The 17,197-nt window shown below is 38.7% G+C and overlaps 1 protein-coding gene across 1 annotated transcript in view; it reads right to left on the reverse strand.

The window, feature by feature from the left end:
* LOC306735421 (ephrin type-A receptor 6-like) overlaps window positions 1–16,786 on the reverse strand; it is a gene marked incomplete at both ends in the record, with an annotated part of 47,679 nt that extends 30,893 nt beyond the window's left edge. Inside the window, 3 exons of the mRNA XM_079216887.1 lie at window positions 103–231; window positions 11,776–11,840; window positions 16,708–16,786. Of these exons, the coding sequence (XP_079073013.1) occupies window positions 103–231; window positions 11,776–11,840; window positions 16,708–16,786 (273 nt within the window). The remainder of the gene's footprint in view (window positions 1–102; window positions 232–11,775; window positions 11,841–16,707) is intronic.
* Window positions 16,787–17,197: the final 411 nt, after the last annotated feature.

The following is a 17,197-nucleotide window of genomic DNA, read 5'->3' on the forward strand; positions in this document are numbered from 1 at the left end:
TTGACTTAAATGGAATCCTCTCTATCAGAGTGAAATCCTGTTTTTTTTTGTTATTTCTTGCAATGTAAAATGTGTCTTAGGGAAGTGGTATGTGGTCCAGACCCTCTGTGCAGCCTGCCGCTGGATCCATCCAGACCGTAGCCAGTTGTTCTGGTTTGGCTCCATTACGTGGCAAACCTGGAAGGTGTGAATAGGTCTGTTCTGCTCATCCATCTCTGTGATAGCATCCCACTGAAACAATATAGGAAGCAAATATTAGTAAATATATTTAAATGTTTTTATGTTTTATTGCCATATGCCAACAGAGTATTTATTCAGTAAATTGTTCGCCTACAATCTGAAAAAGGAAAACTATGCCATTATCATGTGTGTCATTTGGGTGAACTGATCCTAAGAGAACAGTAATTTGTTGACTAGAGTGACTAGAATTGGTTGTTATTCAGTGTATGTTATATTAATTTGTGAAGGGCTACAAATTGGTAGAACATATATTAGTAATGACCCTACTGTGTTTGGAGCTTACAATACATGCACCCATGAATGATATGGGTTTAGATCCACTCCATTAGAAACTGTGAACCATATATTGCATCTAGTGAAACTTCATTTCTATGAAAACATGACGTTTGAAAGACACAGAGTTAGTTCCACCAATATTTTCAAGCTGTTGCATCAGCCAGACGCTCTCATTTGTCTGCTCCGCTTTAACGGTGGGATGATCGGAGCTTCAAAAGCCGTAACGTGTATTGACATAACTTCTTCCTCACACCTCCTGGGCAGCTGAGATTGTGTCAGTTACACAGCTGGACATGATTATATCTCAAGAGCATGAGATCCATGCAGGGGCGGACTGGGGTAAAAAAATGGCCCGGGAGTTACTGTCCGACCGGCCCACTCAATATGACGCGTTGCCCACTCAATGCATCGCACGTATCGACCAGTCAATGGCTTACTTGGAAATATACCCATAACATTATTTTGGACGATTACAAAGAAATCACATCATATATGTTTTTTTTAATAACATTTGGCTCCACCAATTAGCCTGGATGGACACATGAAATAAAATGATACTGGCTATTGTAACACTCCAAAGTGGGTATAGTTTTCTAGATGAATATGCTTAACTCTGGGCTAGTTTCAGATGGTTACACGTAAAACTACAGAGCTTTAAGATATGAATGTCAGCAGAGAAAGACCACACAATAAAGAAACTGGAATCAGAGGGTAGAATTAGTACAAACTATATTGTAGAACAGAACATACAATGTGGTGTGAACATCAGTGGTATCAGTAGTGTTGCATGCTGGGTGTGTGAGTGTGTGTGTGTGTGTGTGTGTGTGTGTGTGTGTGTGTGTGTGTGTGTGTGTGTGTGTGTGTGTGTGTGTGTGTAGGGGTATTGAAGGTGCATAACAAAACAATAAGTTAAGTAACAGAACCTAAACTAACTCTGCCGGCCCAGGTGCATTATAGTCACATGGTAATAAAAAACAATTACAGTTACATTTGTTTCACATTTTCACAGCATCTGTATTTTGCAGTGTGGCATTCAGATTCTGGATTTGACCAACCAGTCTCACCGAGGCACAAAAGACCACATACCAGGAAAGGTTTAAAAGCTCAGTTTATTATCATATGTATATGCTAAAATCCAAAGATGACATATCTGTGCTCGTAGTGGTTAAGGGGGAAGGGAAACAATGAGTGTCATGCTAGCAGGGTTGAAGAGAGAGCAGTCCAAGGCCAAAGGTCAGCTGTGCTGCAGGCTGCTAGCTTACTCACAATCCATTGTCAACTTTACACCTCACTTGTTGGCAGTTCTCACTGAGCCACCACCATGGACAAGGCTGGCAACACTTCAGCTTTGTGGAAGCCCAACTCTGTCTTCAATCTGAGCTCCTTGAGGGGATCCTGTGTACACAGAGAAACAGAAGAATATATGATTGATATTTAATATTCAAATATTCGCTTAGACCTAACATACTAGCTAATGTTAGTTTCAAATGTTAGCTTCAAAAACACTAAAAGCAACTAGTTTTTAGACACGTAGTTTCAAATTACACTAGATGCAATTATTTTAAAGCCATTTGCTAACGGTTGCTTTAAATTAAACTAGAAGAAACTATATTATAACCACTTGCTAACGTTAGCTTCAAATTACACAAAAAGCCTCTGGTTTTATGTTTTTTATTATTTCTACAACAATACGAAAATTATTGAGACTTCAGTATCTAACAAACTACTTAACTTTATATTCTTACCTTGAAGTTCAGTTCCCACATTCCTCTTTGTTTGACATGCAGAGAAGGTTCAGAAAGTAACGGTCGAGGAAACTCATCCTATTTTTACAACATACTCCTCCCACACTGCAAATACATTAATGGCGTACATTTTTTAAAGTTAATTGTTTTGTTGTGTTGGTGCACGCTGCTTAAAAAGACGGCCTCAGCTCTTGTTAAAGAAAAAAATGTACAATGTCAAGTGCTTTGAACAAATGACGATTAATTCTAAATATAGGCTATACATGTAAAGATACAAATGATGTGCTGTTTTTTTTTACCTATTCTTCTCCCAGATACAAATGACTGAAGCCTCCTCCAAGACTTAAGACTAGGACAGGTCCACAGACAGGAGCATGGAGGATGTGAGAAAGCATATAAGTAGCTAAATAGAAAGCACTTCGTATTGATTTCACTCTCCACCATGTTGGTACCTACATTGTGAAACGATGAAATACTGATATCTGCAAAATGGGATGTTCAATAGGAGGAACTTATCCAAAATGATGTGTTAAATGTGATAAATAAATAAATATCTATATTTATTTATATATATATATACTTGTTCATTTTAGAACACACACACACACACCTATGCACAGTCCTTAATGATGAAAGGTGTTGCACAAAGAAAGACCCAAAGAAGGTAGATGACAGAGTTGTGTTGTAGAGGAAATTGAAACAACTGAGTTGGAGTGTTTACAAATATAAATTATTTAATAACACTTTAACCTTGACTTGAGCGTACAGTGCAAAAGCAATTAATCTAATAATAATTAAGCTATCTAAATTAGCTCTATAGACACCCAGTGGCTAATGAATAATCAATCATAATCACTTCCTCTTTCAGTTGGAACTTCAGCCAGACAATAATACTGTGCCCGTGCCTTTATGATAAGTGGACTCTGAGGTCGTAATCATTGCTGTTGGAACTTGAGGAGCAGCTTCTTGGCATTTTAATATAATTCATTTAATTACATAACAATCATTTAATTCAACTACTTCGTTTTATGGTCACAGCAAGAAGAAACTGTTTTAATGTTTGCTTGCCTGTTGTTTTAAGACGGTCTTGAAAAACGTCTACTTTTCAGCACTGTGGTGATGCTTCGAGCTAAATGCTCATGTTAGCATGCTTACAATGCATGTAGATCAGGGGTGGCCAACCAGTCAGAGACTAAGAGCCACATTTTTTACTGTGTTACTGCAACATCATCAAAGATCAAACTTAAAAAAAATGAAAATAACAAAGACAAAGATTAAACACACGTTATTATATTAACTTTGTTCAAAGCTTTTTTGTCACAGTTGAGAAGGACATAACTCTAAGAACATGCATGTGGTCTGGGGCAGTGGTTCAACTGATCTGGCTGCAGGACCCACCATCACCCTGAATGACAAGCCGCGACCAAAGCGAGGAACATTTTCAACTTCTCAATTTGATTTAATGAAAATATGGCACCGTTTGAACCTGAGATAGTATCACAGTATGCCAAACACAGAAATATTCCCTTTCACACTCAATTAAAAACCCAAAAGTGCTTCTTAAGGATACAAGGTAATACAACACACATCATAATGTTATAACTTCAGCCTTTTTGAACATAACAAAAAAAAAGGTTGGGAATGAAGCAAACTATCACAAATAGTCCGATGTGTAAACTCACGCAAGTAAAGTGTGTTGTGAACGCAGCAGAGGAGTGTGTGAATATTCAATTCAATTCAGTTTATTTTATATAGCCCAAAATCACAAATTAAAATGTGCAATCTGTACAAATAACATCCTGTCCCGGGACCTCACATCAGATCAGGAAAAACTCCCCAAATAAAGATAGTAAAAACCCTTTCACAGGGAAAACAGGAAGAACCCTTCAGGAGAGCAACAGAGGAGGATCCCTCTCCCCGGATAGACAGAAGCAATATATGTCATGTGACCAGAATGAACAACGTAACAGAATTACAACACATTACATCAATATGACTGAAATTGAATAAATTGCACTCTGCCGCATAAAAAAATCCCTTCAAAATAAAAGCACAGGATTTTTTATTTTTTTTGCCCATGTAAAATGACCGTCCTGACGGACTGAAAACGGGTCTGCGAAAGACTGAAAACGGGTCCGCGAAAGACTGAAAACGGGTCCGCAAATGACTGAAAACGGGTCGCGAAAGACTGAAAACGGGTCCGCAAAAGACTGAAAACGGGTTGCGAATGACTGAAAACGGGTCTGCAAATGACTGAAAACGGGTCCGCGATTTCATGGATTTCAAGCCGTCGCGCCTTGAATTCGACACCAGTGGTCTAAAGTATTTGCAAAATCAATAAAAAGATTAAAAAAATTAAAAAAAAACACAAACTTCGATATGAACGCAAGAGCCGCATGAAACCAGGCAAAGAGCCGCGGGTTGGCCAGGCCTGATGTAGATGTTAGCTCTTAGTTTAGCTTGTTAGCATGCTAACATTTTCTAATTAGCATATTACAGCTGAGGCTGATGGTAATGTCTATAGTCTTTCAGGTATTTGGTCATAAACCGAAGTATTGGAAGAGCTGAAACTTTGACCTGATGATACACCTAAATGAAAAGTCAGGCATTCAAAGTTGTTACATATAATCATCTGGCCAACTGCTGATGGTGCTAGAGCAGGTGACCAGACTTCCGGAGTGAGGCCGGACAGTCCGGATTTTCAATGCCCTGTCCGGTGTCCGGCGCAGCATAAAGCTGGACGCGTATTTGTCCTCCTTTTTGCATACCTGCAAACTTGTCGCCTTTCGGCTAAATTCGCCGTTTTGAAATCAAAATATGTGAACTGGCTGGCCAGCGTTTCTGAGATTGGAGTAACACACAGAGAAAAGCTGATGTTGTGATCTTCGCAATAGAACATCTTTGATGCGACGTGTCGAGTCTTGGCCAATCAGCGTTAAGATGTCTACAGCGTCCGTTTCGCAATATGCGGCGTTCTTCTCTGTACTTGATGAGAAAACAGACAACTGAAAGTTGACGTTCTCTGAATACTACTGTTGTTGTACTCGGCAGGACTTTTTGAAATGATCCGCTGGCTCCGATTTCTCCATAGCGGTTAAACATGAGATATAATTCAGTTTTGAGGATCTAACGAGTAAATCTTTATTAATTTATTATTTATTCACAGCAACGTTACATCCGTTTGACTAAGGGAAAGGTTAAGAATCATAATTTAAGATTTTAATTTTACTTTTTATTTTATTTTATACACTTTTACTTTGAACTACAGCGGTGTCTTTTTACTTTTGACCGAATTCAATGTTTGCAATTATATGTGTATCTATATAAATATATAAGTATATATATAAAATACATTTAAAAAAATACATATTAATGAATTGTCAATTACAATTTATTATTACATATTAATAATATATATAATATATATATGTATATATATAATATATATATTACATATACATATTAAAAATAAAAAAATACATATTAATTAATTGATAAAGCAGGGTATGCTCCAAGGAGATTAATTACAGTAAAAAGGGCTCACATCCCCTCTCTTCAAACTGCACCCCTCCTATGCAATTATTCACAGACTCACAAAATACTGCATATTGTCCTCCTTGTTGGTGTTATGGATATGGTCACCCTATGCTAGAGGCCAGAGTCATTAACATGTATTCCCAAAGGAACTTGGATATTCACAGCAAATCCCAAGGCTACATCAGACAGGAAAGTGGTTGACCGACTGACAGACCGACATTGCCACCCCGAGAGCCATGCCGCTAGCATGGCTGCAAATCTCATCTGTGTTCAGAAAGTGAGGATCAGTCTTGTATTGTACTGTGAAGCCTGTGCAGCGGACTGTCACATGCCAGTCAACCTGTCATATCTGAGATTTTCTGCTGGTGTGTAAAAGTGGAAATGCTTTGGCAGTCACAGAAAGAAATGTAACTTTCAGCTTTAAGACTCACACTCGTGAGGCATTTCTCCAACATTATATACTTTATGTTTAGTCATTTCAGTTCCTTATGAAACGTAGTCTTTACAGAAAACAGGCTTCCCAGTTTGCATAAGATCAGCATTAAGTATTTGAAGTGCCATTATGCATACAAACAAGAGAAAATGGTAATTTGTCACTCTGTGTGCCTCAGTGTTCTAAATGCCCCCTTGGGATGTGGCATGGTTCAGAGCAGAGAAAACAAATGCAAGCCCAGAGTTTGAAAGATGAGTTGCAGCCCACGCTCTCTGAGGCAATCAGATATGCACCTACTAATCACCCTGCCTATTAGCCCTAAGCTTAGCAGACTGTAGCAGACAGATACCAGGTTTTGAGTACAAGGTGTGGAACTAATTAAACCAACACTAATATTGGGATATGGGAGTACAATAGCAGGTTCTCTGAAACTGACCTGCTCACTGTTACTTAGTGGTGGAGGCTGCGCCTGTGATGAAATACTAAAAACTACAAATAACGCAAAACACATTTTGGGCCATAATTAATTCGACATCTTGACCCTTGACTTTGTTAAAATGTCCTCACTTAATCCAAAAAGCAATTAAAACACCTCATATCAACACAACGACACTCACACTACAATTAGACCTGCCCCTATGAAGTGTCCACAGCAATTAATGACTACAGTGTCTGCATGCAGATGATGATTTGAAGGGGAGTGGGAGAATCATGGAAGATCATTATTGCTTCATAGATGCTCATTTACTTGAAGAGTTTGAGTCTATCTTCCGACTTGATATGGAAAGACACAGCAGCTGCTCAGTTTACATCAATTCCATATAGCAGCCATATTACAATAGTGGAGTGCTGAGAGGATGAGCACTTGTGGCTGCAATGATAGTTCTCTTGTGTCAAGAGGGGACGATGCTAATCATTTATCCATGGAGGAAAACATCCAGTTCCCTTGTGCTGTGCGGAGACTTTTATTTTTCATACTCGTACTAATGCAAACATATTTTTCTTTCTGATTTGAACATGCCTCGTGACAGGAGGTTCAATGAACTTGTTTGATACAGGGCTGCACAGGATGTTGGGGTTTGTGTTTTGGCTGCTCTTTGAGCCTATAATAATAATTTGCACGCACTGTGCAAATTTAACACAAATACAATATTAAAATCCTATTTGAATCCCTTTTGTCATGTTACCACAGGAGACACACTGTATGTACGTATTAAATGTGATGGTCAGTCGACTAAAATTAAGTTGTCAATGTAGAATTTTGATGTTACTTAAATTTGATTGTCCTTTGCCTTCTGAAAATTGGTCATGTATTGAAATATCACTTTAATTAATCTGTGTTTCTGTTATTTTTATATTGTTCATTTATTTGTGCCAGTGACTGCCTAATCATAAATTCTTAAAACTTTATACAAAAGTTGATGCACAATGTTTGACTTGGGTGCATCCAGTTTTCTCCTCTGTGGACAGTTTTTGTCCCAGGACTCAATGGCTCCTTGCAGCTTAAGGTCTGCACTCAGCTCCTTACAGAAAACGTTCACAGCCACTGAATTTTATCAACGTTAAGTTGCTATATGCATGATGTTTATCGCTGAAAAGAGGCTTGGATGGAATTGACCCATTTGGTGGTTGAGCTTTTAATTTAGCGTCGTCATGAAATATATCTTCACAATTTATTTCTCTGAGAATTTTGGTGGAAGTAACGCTATAGAAAGTGTGACTAGAAATGTACATGTATTTCTAAGTTCAACACAACATTTGACTTTTTTCTCACACAACTGGGAGTGGTGGCAGTGGGAAAACTGGGAGAAAAGAGAGAGCAAAAGAAAGGGAGCAAAAGAGGTGCCATGTATAGGGATAATGTAATGCTAATGCAGTGCTTTTAATGCTGAACAATACTAAGACCCTTCAGTGGAGCTTTTGCATTTGGCCTCAACCTATACACTACAGTATATGATACTTTTAATACATCATAATCACATTCTGACACTGGTCAATTACTTGTCTCAATATCTGAGAATATGTGAGAAACAGGTTGTGAAAAAATTAATACATCTGAGCTTTTTTCATCATTATGTGTGAATGGGATTTGAGATCGTCAGCGGACTTTACAATCCGTGCAACATACGATATCCTTTCCTCTTGGACCCTTGCATGGGTCATATACCAATTTAAATATATTAATTACAATTATAATACATATTAATTATAATTAAATAATTATACACTTAAGAAATCCTGCTTTAGGTGAAATTCTAGTCTGAGGATCACACACACACACACACACACACACACACACACACACACACACACACACACACACACACACACACACACACACCTGTACCTATAATGCACACAGATACTGTTGTGTTACCAACAATGGTGGAGGCTGAGAGGTATGAGGTTTTGATTAAAATAAGACAACTTGTCATTGTCAGACTAAGGGGAAAAGAGACAGAGAGATGTTATGAAAATATCATTACATTTCTGTAGTAGTAATGAATTATTGATTCGACGTGAATCTGGGTGGTGGCGTCGTGTTTTTGTTCAACAAATTAATGTCGTTGTTACTTCCCATAGAAAAAACCTGTGAAGGCAATGTGCAAGGGAGGAGAAGCTGTTGCAATATTGGTATTTGGCCCTGAAAATATCTCAGTATTTTGCTACTATTTATTGGTTTTGCTCCAAAGGATTTATTACACTTTTTATAATAGCCTGAAAGCCCAAACAGTCCCCCCACCACCTCATGTCCCAAATTAGACACAACAGCACGGACACATTATTGTTGTTGCTGATGGTTGCAGTCCCAGCTGAAATATTTGTAAGAATGAAATCTACAGCATTTTTCCTTCAGTATGACTGATATGCTACAATTAAATTAGGTTTAATATCTAGATGTTCTAAAGGCTAGATAAAATCTGTATTCATTGCATATAAACATCGGCGCATGTGTTTAATAAAAAACACCAGCGGAGAAACCCTGACACCATTATGTCAAGATCTTTGTGTTTTAGGAGATTTATTCTGCCTTTACGTTTCAGAAATGGTCTCTAAAAGTGTAATTTGTGTATTCCTATTCTATATTTTAAGTGAATGTTTGTGAATAGAATTAAGGCAAAAGGGGAGCACAGGATGAAAAACTTGACGTTTAAATGGCATTATTCTACCAGTAACATTATGCCAGCATTGTTTAAATTGCTGAATTTATCTGTATTAATAATCCATAACACTTATGTTAAAAGCTGTAATAAGGCAGGACATGAATGGTTCATGATGTCAAGCTCAAACTGGTCGTAATTAAAAACATCACAAGAAACTTGTGGATATCCAGCCTTTCAGGTCTGGAGTGTTTACATGCACACAGCTGATATGAGTGCATCTGACGTTTATAAAGGACTAGTGACCCAGTTATCCATATCCCTGATCATTCGTTAATAACTATATCCAAGTTTCTAATCCCTCTGTCTACGAAGGCGTGTAATGCACTCAGGATGAACCCTATTAAACTCAGATATTTTAGTTAAGTGGAAGTACCAGTACAATCATTTATCAATGCTCCATTACAAGAAAAAGTCCTCAATTCAAAATCATACTTCAAGCTACAAAATTCCACATTCAAATCTATGATTGAGGGATTGCCTCCATACAGCCTTGTGGCAACAATTGATGGTTTAAATTAATTAAACATACTCATTCTGCAGGAAAATGTTAATTGTGGCTGTTATATAGTATATGACTTTAATCATTTTTGTAATACTAATGAAATCATATGTAAGCAGCATTTTACGGTTGTAGCTGATTGAGCTGGAGCTAATTTATATCCTGATATAGTCAGATAAGATACACCTGAGATGAGATTATTGAGGTAGAAGAGAAGTAAATAGTGTTCTGCTGCAGAAAACATTTTTTTTTTTTTTTGCAATATTGAATAATTTGACCTTGTTGGTCCTCAAACAGTAATTTAAACACCATCTGATAAGTATAACGTCTGTTTGGTTCAACTGCAAACAACTCACATACATGCAGATCCAAACAGTCACTGTTTTTTGTAAAGGGTTATTGGAAACCACTGGTTTAATCTTTGACTTTCTAGTACCAGTTATATAGCAGGAGGGAGATGTGAATTTCGTTGTATCCTCAGTTTACCCTGGTGTCAGGCTTTGACCTGAGTCAACATGCAGACCATGATATTGTTAATCATCACAATGTTTGTTTGTTTGGGTAATTACTCTGTCACTCGAGTAAAAGACATGCATTCTCAGACAGCAATCAGACATCCTGAAGCTGGAAAGGGTGTTTACATGCCACAGTGTTCTTGTTTCTCTTTGGAGGAAGCAGGATCACACATTTTGGTTTCTCAAAAATAAGATAAGGATGTATCTGGGTTTCTAAATTAAACATCCGTCAACAAACTCACACACAACTCTTGTAGAATAATAGTGCAGTAAAGTCTCATTTATGCAGCCGCATGCTGACTACTTACCAAACACATGCATCTACTCTAAAACCTCACTATTTAGAACATTTCTGCATAAACAGTCTCGGGCTTGCGCAGGTGCGTAACTTGTACTTGCAAGTCTGACATGTTTTAAATAGTAAGGTTTTAGCAAGGATGCATGTGTTTGGGAAGTGCAGCGATAGTTTTGCTGTTGTTGAACCTGGCCGCCATCTATTTCAATTCATAAAGAACTTTCCCAGTTTTTTTATCCTTTGTTCACCATGGAGGCAAGCGAGAAAAACAAGAATTCAAGGTAACACAGGGTGAGTAATTGATATGCAAATGCTCATTTTGGGAGTGTATCATTCCTTTAAACAGCTTTTCATTAAAATTAAGCAAAGCCTTGTTAAGTCTTTCAACTCCCTGCTGTGCTGTGCTCGGTGCTTCCTTGTGTTGGTGAGGTCAGGGCCTAGACGCCAAACATCAATGCTCATCTACATTCACATCATAATTTAAAAGATAAGATATTCCTTTATTAGCGGAATTACCGCAGCGGGGAAATCTACAGTGAGTTGGTGGATTGAGGTGATGCACATGTTGAAGTAAAGCATTGTAAGACTGTTGAATATTTAAATGTAACCTGAACATCTTGAAAACGGTTCACTTGGTTTTAACCTTTACACAGACATTTTTGACCAACAAATCACCAAATGGATGGCACATTGGTCGAACTACTGCCAGGGAGGTTGGCATGTAAAATATGCAATCTGCTGGTGATGTTTTTAATGAGACCCAGGGTCCTGTCTTCTGCTTGTATCTGACTACAACTTTGACTACTCAGGCTGAAGAGATCCGTTTTGGAAAGAAATTGTTGTGGATCTGGTTGGGCCAGTTTGAATGTTAAGGTCTAAGATACTCTCTACCACTTAATGAGTAAATACAGTACATCAAACTTTCATTTCATTACATTTTTGTGTATATTTTTCAATGTGTTAACTTGTTTGACAGGTTTTATTCAAGTTTGTGTAGTTAGTAGCTTTGTACAAAATCCCCAAACTGATGAAGTGGATATTCTTATTCTAAGAGATGCTAATGTCACTCACCCCATTGACAGGATAGGTCTTCCAGTCCAGCTCTCCTAGCACTGTTGTAGTGTCCAACAGAACCACTAGACAGAGAGAGAAAGAAAGCGGGGCAATAGAAAGTTATGTAAAATGTAGAAGAAAAGTTGGAGGAATGACAGTATAAGCACAAAGAGTGACAGGAAAGAGCAGAGAGAGTGCGAGAGAGGTTGGACAGTGAATTTTAAAAAGAAGAGAAATGGAAGTGACAAAATGGGAAGAGAGCAGATAATAGTTATCAAGCTGTCAATGAGAAGCTGACGGAGCTGTAAAGCCCTTATCAGATTCAACCACCTATGAAATAACAGCTCTTAGAAAAGTCCAGGACAACACCAACACTAGCACAGATCTGCCCTCCATTTGGAAGTCTGGGAGATTAGTACTCTGCCTCTTAGAGGTCAGGAGTTTGTTGTGCTTCATGACATCAAAGATAAGTCAGAGATGAATAAAGGCGAAAGATAAAAGACAAATACAGCCAACCTTTATGAATGCCGACAACCCTTTCAGTAATTGTATCATAGTCTTCAGAGAACTGAAGTTCACCCTTGAGCCAATTGATATCATTTTGTCACGTGATACAAAAGCCAGATATTTCATAATTTTGTATCCCACAGCCTTGTTTGGCAACACCTAGCTGGTTGAGGTTAGACAGTAGGGTCAGGATGGATCTTTGGTCGGGGCATAGTACCTGAACAAACAGGGATTCCGGTACCTGGTGCAAGTATGAACGCCTGGCCAATCATAGTGTTGGAATGCTACATCTTGCCAAGAAGAGAAAGGGGGTTTCATAATTATGCCCTCATTAATAGGGCCATATTGGATGATTCGTCACAATTTAGGCCCAGTTCCAATTATCAGTGCCAATGCTGGAAGTAGTGTAGCCTATACAGTATATAGCGGGGCAATGAAGGACAGTGTGAAGGTGAATGGGCATGTGGCAAGTCTTTCATGCAGGAGACCAGAGCTTGCCTCCCATCACAGAACTGCATTTAACATTTGCTGTTTTATTAATTGTGATTATGACCATGCCCTGAACTAAAACATGTGTTTTAGTTTCCTGACTCTACCATACCTTTATTTGCCATAATCTTTCCCGTAACCCATACCGACAGACAGAAAAAAGCTGACGAGCAATAAGTCCAAAGGCAGGCGGGTAACTGGCAAACAATTTAAAAAAAATCATGACATCTGACATTTCTTCAATTTATACCTTAGAGGGCCAATCTGAATTTGAAAAACTATAATCTAAACTCAGCATCAGTGTTTGGTGGCATTTTTGTTTTAGCATGTTAACAACTTTGTTTCTTTGCGTGCAACCGTGAGTACATTGTGCAAGTACAAGTGTAACAATCTAAAGCTGTCTGCACTCTGGTCACGGCTCAGGCATGAGGAAAGCCATTATCTGGCCCTCGCTGAGCCCCCTGAGCCAATTTGATATGATGAATGTGCAATTTCCTTTGTCTCCACACAGCCAGTTAATTACAATCTCCATCGATAAAGTGTGTCCCACTTCAGCGGTCGACACTACAGACCAAGGAGTCACATCTTCACTCGACATGTCACTCCCGACTTTGCCAAGTCTGGATTAATTCAATGGCGTTGCTACTGTTTTAACCAGAGAAGATACAATTTGATGAGACTAAATGAACCCCTTCAGTATTTACAGAGAGTTCATTTAGCCTTGATCCCCTGCTGGTAATTAAGAGCAGAATTATAATAAGATGGCCTTGCTTCTGTTTAAAAGGAGGACGTGGAGAGAGGTAGACAGACTGTGAGACAGACAAAGACAGAAAGATATTGATTTTTGATAAAATTACAAAAACAATCTTTCATAATCATGGGCAATGTTCCATGGCATGTTTGAAGGGGGCAAACTTTCCCCACCAACTCCCTTTACTGTCTGTCCCACTCATACGCACGAATAGAAACACACCCACACGTACGTACACGGTAATGTAGTCATAACATAATTAAATTCCTGCAACTGTATTTGGAGCCAGGAAATAATAGATGACCCAAGACCATAGTGCTGAATTTGATACACAGATTTTCTCACTCAAAGCGCGCACACACACACACACACACACACACACACACACACACACACACACACACACACACACACACACACACACACGCACATATACCGACGAGTACAGGAGGACAAATCACATTACTCTTGTCTGGGTATTGTGTCTGGAAGCAGAATAATCCGGAACCGTTCTACAGGACCATAGGAATCTATATAGGGGTCAATCTTTTGATATCTCATCGATATCTACACTTGCTGAGTGAGGTGTTCGGTACCTCCAACTGTAGCTGTCCAGTTTGTATGCAGAGCTAAGCGAACCATCTCCTGGATGCAGCTTCATATTTACCATATGATATCATAGTTCAACAAATACGTGTATTGCTTTAAGTGTCAAACTATGATTTTAAGTAAGGGTTTCTTCTTCTGTTAAACAGACATCATGATACAGTTTGGTCTATTATTTTACCTTCATATTGTGGTAGATTTATTTGACTTATTACTATTGCCTCAACTCTTCGTAAATACAACCAATCGTGTTGTCCCGTGGCACCACCTGTGTGATTTCTCTATAAAAAAGCATCACGTAACTGTACTTTATTTAGATTTCTTCAGTACACAGCCGTTATTAATCAAGCAGTTGTTTTCTAAAATTGCTGTGTGTGTCTGTGGGAGACATCGGCGTAGAGCTGAATGGTAAACGTGTCCTATATATATATATATCTCCCTGCAAGAGGCTCATGAAGACTCAAGAACTAGGCATTAAGTTAGAATCCTAAATTATTGAAGTATTTATCTGAGGATATTCAAGCAGCCAAGCACTTGCCTTAGATCCCTCAGAGACATGAGCATGTCTATAAGGACTCTCGTCTTTTTTTCAGTTTCCAGGATGTGGTTTCAGAAAGCCATTGGGAGAGAAAGAATCTTTATTTTCTATATGAGATGGTAATAAAAGTCGACAGCAGCATCTAATTCAGGTGATCATAACACCAATGATGCTGCATGCATCCTTGTATTTAAAGAGGAAGATGCAGCATCTACCTCAATGCTACGGGATGAAATGTTACAGAGATGCCAGACCCCTCTTTTTTAAAATACGCACGAGATAACAAAGAAATGTTTAGGTGTTTAGTCGTTTAAATAATTAGTTGGTTAGCAGAAAATGTACCAATGACAGTTTGGTTAATGGATTCATGTGTGAACCATTTAGCAAGAGAAAATACCAAGTATGTGCTGGTCACCGCCTTTCAGATGTGATGATTTGCTTGTGAACTTTTCAGACAAATTACCCAATTGACTGGTCACTAAACTCCTCCCCCAAACCGCAGTTGTCCAATCGTAGCTCAGCAACTAATTAGGAGTTAACGCTCAGATCAACGGCATTGCTGACTGAACTGAGCACACACACACACACACACACACACACACACACACACACACACACACACACACACACACACACACACACACACACACACACACAGAGAGAGAGAGACACACACACAGAAAAACGAAGTGAAGGAGACTTTGGCATTTGGCTAGTGAAAGGGCTCCTGTCGTCTTTGAAAATGTTTATCCTAAGCATTAAACATTCAGGAAAGAATATTAAACTGACCTCTGCAAATATGCAAAGTGGAAGATGTCAAGAACAGATTATATTATGGCACCTATTTACCCATGAGCCCGGCTGAGGGGAGATAAAATGATTATGTCCTGTGTTTCTCATACATATGCAACTGCACACACTGCCATGTGACTGGAAATTAATTTTTTTAAAGTGGGAAATCAAATCATTCTGTACATATCATTAATTTCTGTACATTTAGCGTCAACCACTCGCTCAACATAATAGGTACATAATATAATAAAGTAAGTATAACAAGTGTCTGTGAGGAATTGTTTTGGGATTGTGTGGGCCAAAATCAGTTATAACTCATCGTAGAAGACAGAGCGGCAGAAATAGGCAACTCAAAAGCATCAGTAAAGCTGGCAGAGTATGCCGGAGGCTGACATTTACTGTAACAGGCTGTGCTGCCTATAGCTGTGGCAATGTTTCTGTGCATTCAGACTTTGCAGGTGAAGTATAATGTCAGAGCCTCATCCATAATTCGGTGGATTTAGCTCAGAGTCTGTAACGGCTAACACACCTATAGATATGAATTTCTGCATGTGCAAATGTGTATTTCAGTGTGTTTTCATTTAAATCCAAAGCAATTGATTGCATTTTGAGATGAGGTTTGATTAGGTTTAAAGCGTCCTGAAACATGACTTGAATTGACATGAATAGTCTTTTCATGACGTGTGCTCTAAATTGCACAGTATCAGTGATTAGGACTGCAGATATGTCCACTGAAAAAAAGCCAACAAATTCACAATTCCTGCATACATTTGGAGGGAGTAAACAGGGTAAAAAAAATACAGAGCAAAGTTAATGTAATTTTAGATGGAATGACTTGAAGAAGTTACAAGAACATTGCTATGTTCAGTGTTTCAAAGACATGTGTGGTATGACATACTGTAACAACGATTGGATTATATTAGATCTACCAGAACCAAGACTGCCATCTGGGTGAAGACAACACATTTGGTACATGTATAAATGTGATTGTTTTATTCAGAGTAAGATTGATATATGTTGAGAGAAAAGTAACTACCATATGATAATCACTTCCAAAAATGTGTGTTGTAAACTATACATTATCAAAGAGTAATAGTAGAGATAGATTAACTGTGAGCTCTATTTTGAGACAGAGTAGCTGTACAAAAGTAACCACATGATTAATACTGCCATGTTCAGTCTTTCAGAGATGTGTGTTGTAGGGTAGGCAACACATTATCAGTGAACGCTTGCTCCAAGTCTGTGATGTGATGCTCTTTGTACTCACCTTGGTTTGTGGTTCCCGGGTCCGACAGGATACTTCTAAGCAAGAACAAAAACACAAAGTATTTCCCACTGGAGCACATCGTTGAGTCAGACACGAGTGCGCTCTGAACTAAAACGCCGCACAGACTCTTAAATAGATTCCCAAAATTAAGAGGTAAGGAGGTTTCATGTAAGAGGCAACTGAAATCTCCCCGGTATCCAGACCCAGGAGGTGCACTCTCGGATCCACACGAGTTCTTATTTTATTATCTTTACGCCATCCCGAACCCCTCCATGTGGGCACGAGCAAACAGGCGACAGAAACAGCCAGCCATTGCGTACGAAAAAGCCCGACGGCTCGAGCTGTGTTGCAAGTTAATCAAATAAACGAACGGAGTGTTTGTCTGGAAACACGGGCAGGTCGGCAGGTGCTGACTATCCCAAAAGTGTCCAAAATCGAACTTCCCGGATGTGCGTTTGCGCTAAAGTCTGTTTCTCTTTGATGTCTTTAA

This window comes from Taurulus bubalis (assembly GCF_910589615.1).
Source record: "Taurulus bubalis genome assembly, chromosome: 4".
Lineage (NCBI taxonomy): Eukaryota > Metazoa > Chordata > Actinopteri > Perciformes > Cottidae > Taurulus > Taurulus bubalis.